We start from the raw sequence: 1,850 nt of genomic DNA on the forward strand, positions 1-1,850 counted from the left end.
ATGGTTCTCACTAGAAACCAAAGGACGCGGATGATGGCAAGAATGGTTCTCAATACAAACAGAAGAGATGTTGATGGAGTTGATCGTCTTAGTGAGTTGCCCGATCCTCTGATTTATCATATATTTTCATTTATCGATACCAAATACATGGTTAAAAGTTGTGTATTGTCCAAAAGATACAAATTCCTTTGGCGTTCTCTTAACATTTTTCGATTCGATGAAAGAATATATCGCAACAACATCTTTTTTGTAAACTTTATCAAGGAGGTTCTATCACGATGTGTTGGATCAAAAATCTCTTCTTTCAGCCTAGAATTCCTGTTTTCACCTAATCGTCGTTTCTTGAAAAAAGTTTTGAAGCATGTGTTGTTACACAAGACACAACATCTATTGCTCAATATTGGTCTTGGTGACTACTTTTCTATGCATCCTATTATTACTTCCCAATCATTGAAAACTCTCCATGCTCCATGTGGTTCTATTAATGGATCACATACTTTTAATTTTCCAATCCTAACTACACTATACCTAGAACATCCCATTTTTGATGATCCAGATTGCGGGTTTTCAGAACTTTTTTCTGGGTGTCCAAATCTGAAGGATTTGACTTTACACAGTTGTGTGAGTGATTTGGATTCTATTAGTATTATGAGTAAACAACTAGAAAAACTGGATATTTCAGTTCAATTATGTCCTATAGACTTTGAAATTGTAATTGATGGGCCAAAACTATATTCACTCAAATATAAGGGGGATGCTTTTGTTAGGATCTTAGCTAATGTGCCCTCTATAGAAAAGGTTGATCTCAGTTGTTTTGTTCGTCATGGTGGAAACTGGAAAGAAAGGGTTTTGAATGTTATTGAGATGCTTCAAAATTTTCAGCATTCCAAATACTTAAAACTTGGCTCAGGCATTATGCAGGTATGTTTATTAACTCTTATATTTAGTTATTTGTTGTCAGTTATCACCACATTACATCATTTGATGGATAAGAAAACCTTTCAAAGATGATTGAATTGAATTCTTACAAATGAATTGATTTCTTCCTCTAAACAACCATTTGAGTGCAGTTTCACTAATCATGAATGATCTCATTTTTCACAGGTTCTTGTTTCTAGTTCTGTCTTTCAGAAACAATTCCCACTTCAATTATGTAATTTGAAGCTCTTGGAATTGAATTTACCAAATGGGTATAATGGGAGGATTGATGTTATTTCATACTTACTTAGGCATTCTCCAGCTAAAGATCTTGTTGGAATGAAATTATGGGAGGTAACACCTTTCTTATTTATTGTTGTTATTATTCTTCATTTTTGTTTAATATGGCTATTATTTATTATTCTTCATTTTTGTTATTATTTAAAATGCAGGATATTCTTGGCTTAGAAGGAAATCAAGAGAGCACCTATTTTATTGATCAACAACCACATAAAATAAAAGTGATGGAAAAAGGCAAATATCATATACAATTAAAAGTCAATTATCAACTTATACAGGGATGGAACTCCATGTATACTAAATTGTAATTGCTTGTTGTATGAGGACAAACTCTACTTTCATTTCGTTGAATAATTTTTATTTATTTTATTTCAATAATTTTACCAAATATTATTCTAAAATATGAACATTATATCTTATTTAGAAATTATAATTTATATCAAATTTTTTGTTTTCATTCAATTCAAAGTTTAATATGTCAGTTGTCATTATGTGATAATTGCAAAATAACTGAGTTCATGAGTTGGTAATGTTCAGAATTGAAGTTAGAACAAATCTAATTGAGAATTTATATAATATTAATGTTCAGAGTTGGTAATAGTTTGACATTGAAAAAACATGATAATTGTAAA

General features: G+C 30.6%; 1 protein-coding gene across 1 annotated transcript; it reads left to right on the forward strand.

The window, feature by feature from the left end:
* On the forward strand, positions 1-1,526 carry LOC124945589 (putative F-box/LRR-repeat protein At3g18150). The gene is made up of 3 exons (XM_047486055.1): positions 1-921; positions 1,105-1,272; positions 1,371-1,526. The coding sequence occupies exons 1-3, from the start codon at positions 1-3 to the stop codon at positions 1,524-1,526; spliced, it is 1,245 nt and encodes a 414-aa protein (XP_047342011.1).
* The last annotated feature ends 324 nt before the right edge of the window (positions 1,527-1,850 follow it).

The sequence above is a fragment of the Impatiens glandulifera genome, chromosome 1 (assembly GCF_907164915.1).
Source record: "Impatiens glandulifera chromosome 1, dImpGla2.1, whole genome shotgun sequence".
In the NCBI taxonomy this organism is placed as follows: domain Eukaryota; kingdom Viridiplantae; phylum Streptophyta; class Magnoliopsida; order Ericales; family Balsaminaceae; genus Impatiens; species Impatiens glandulifera.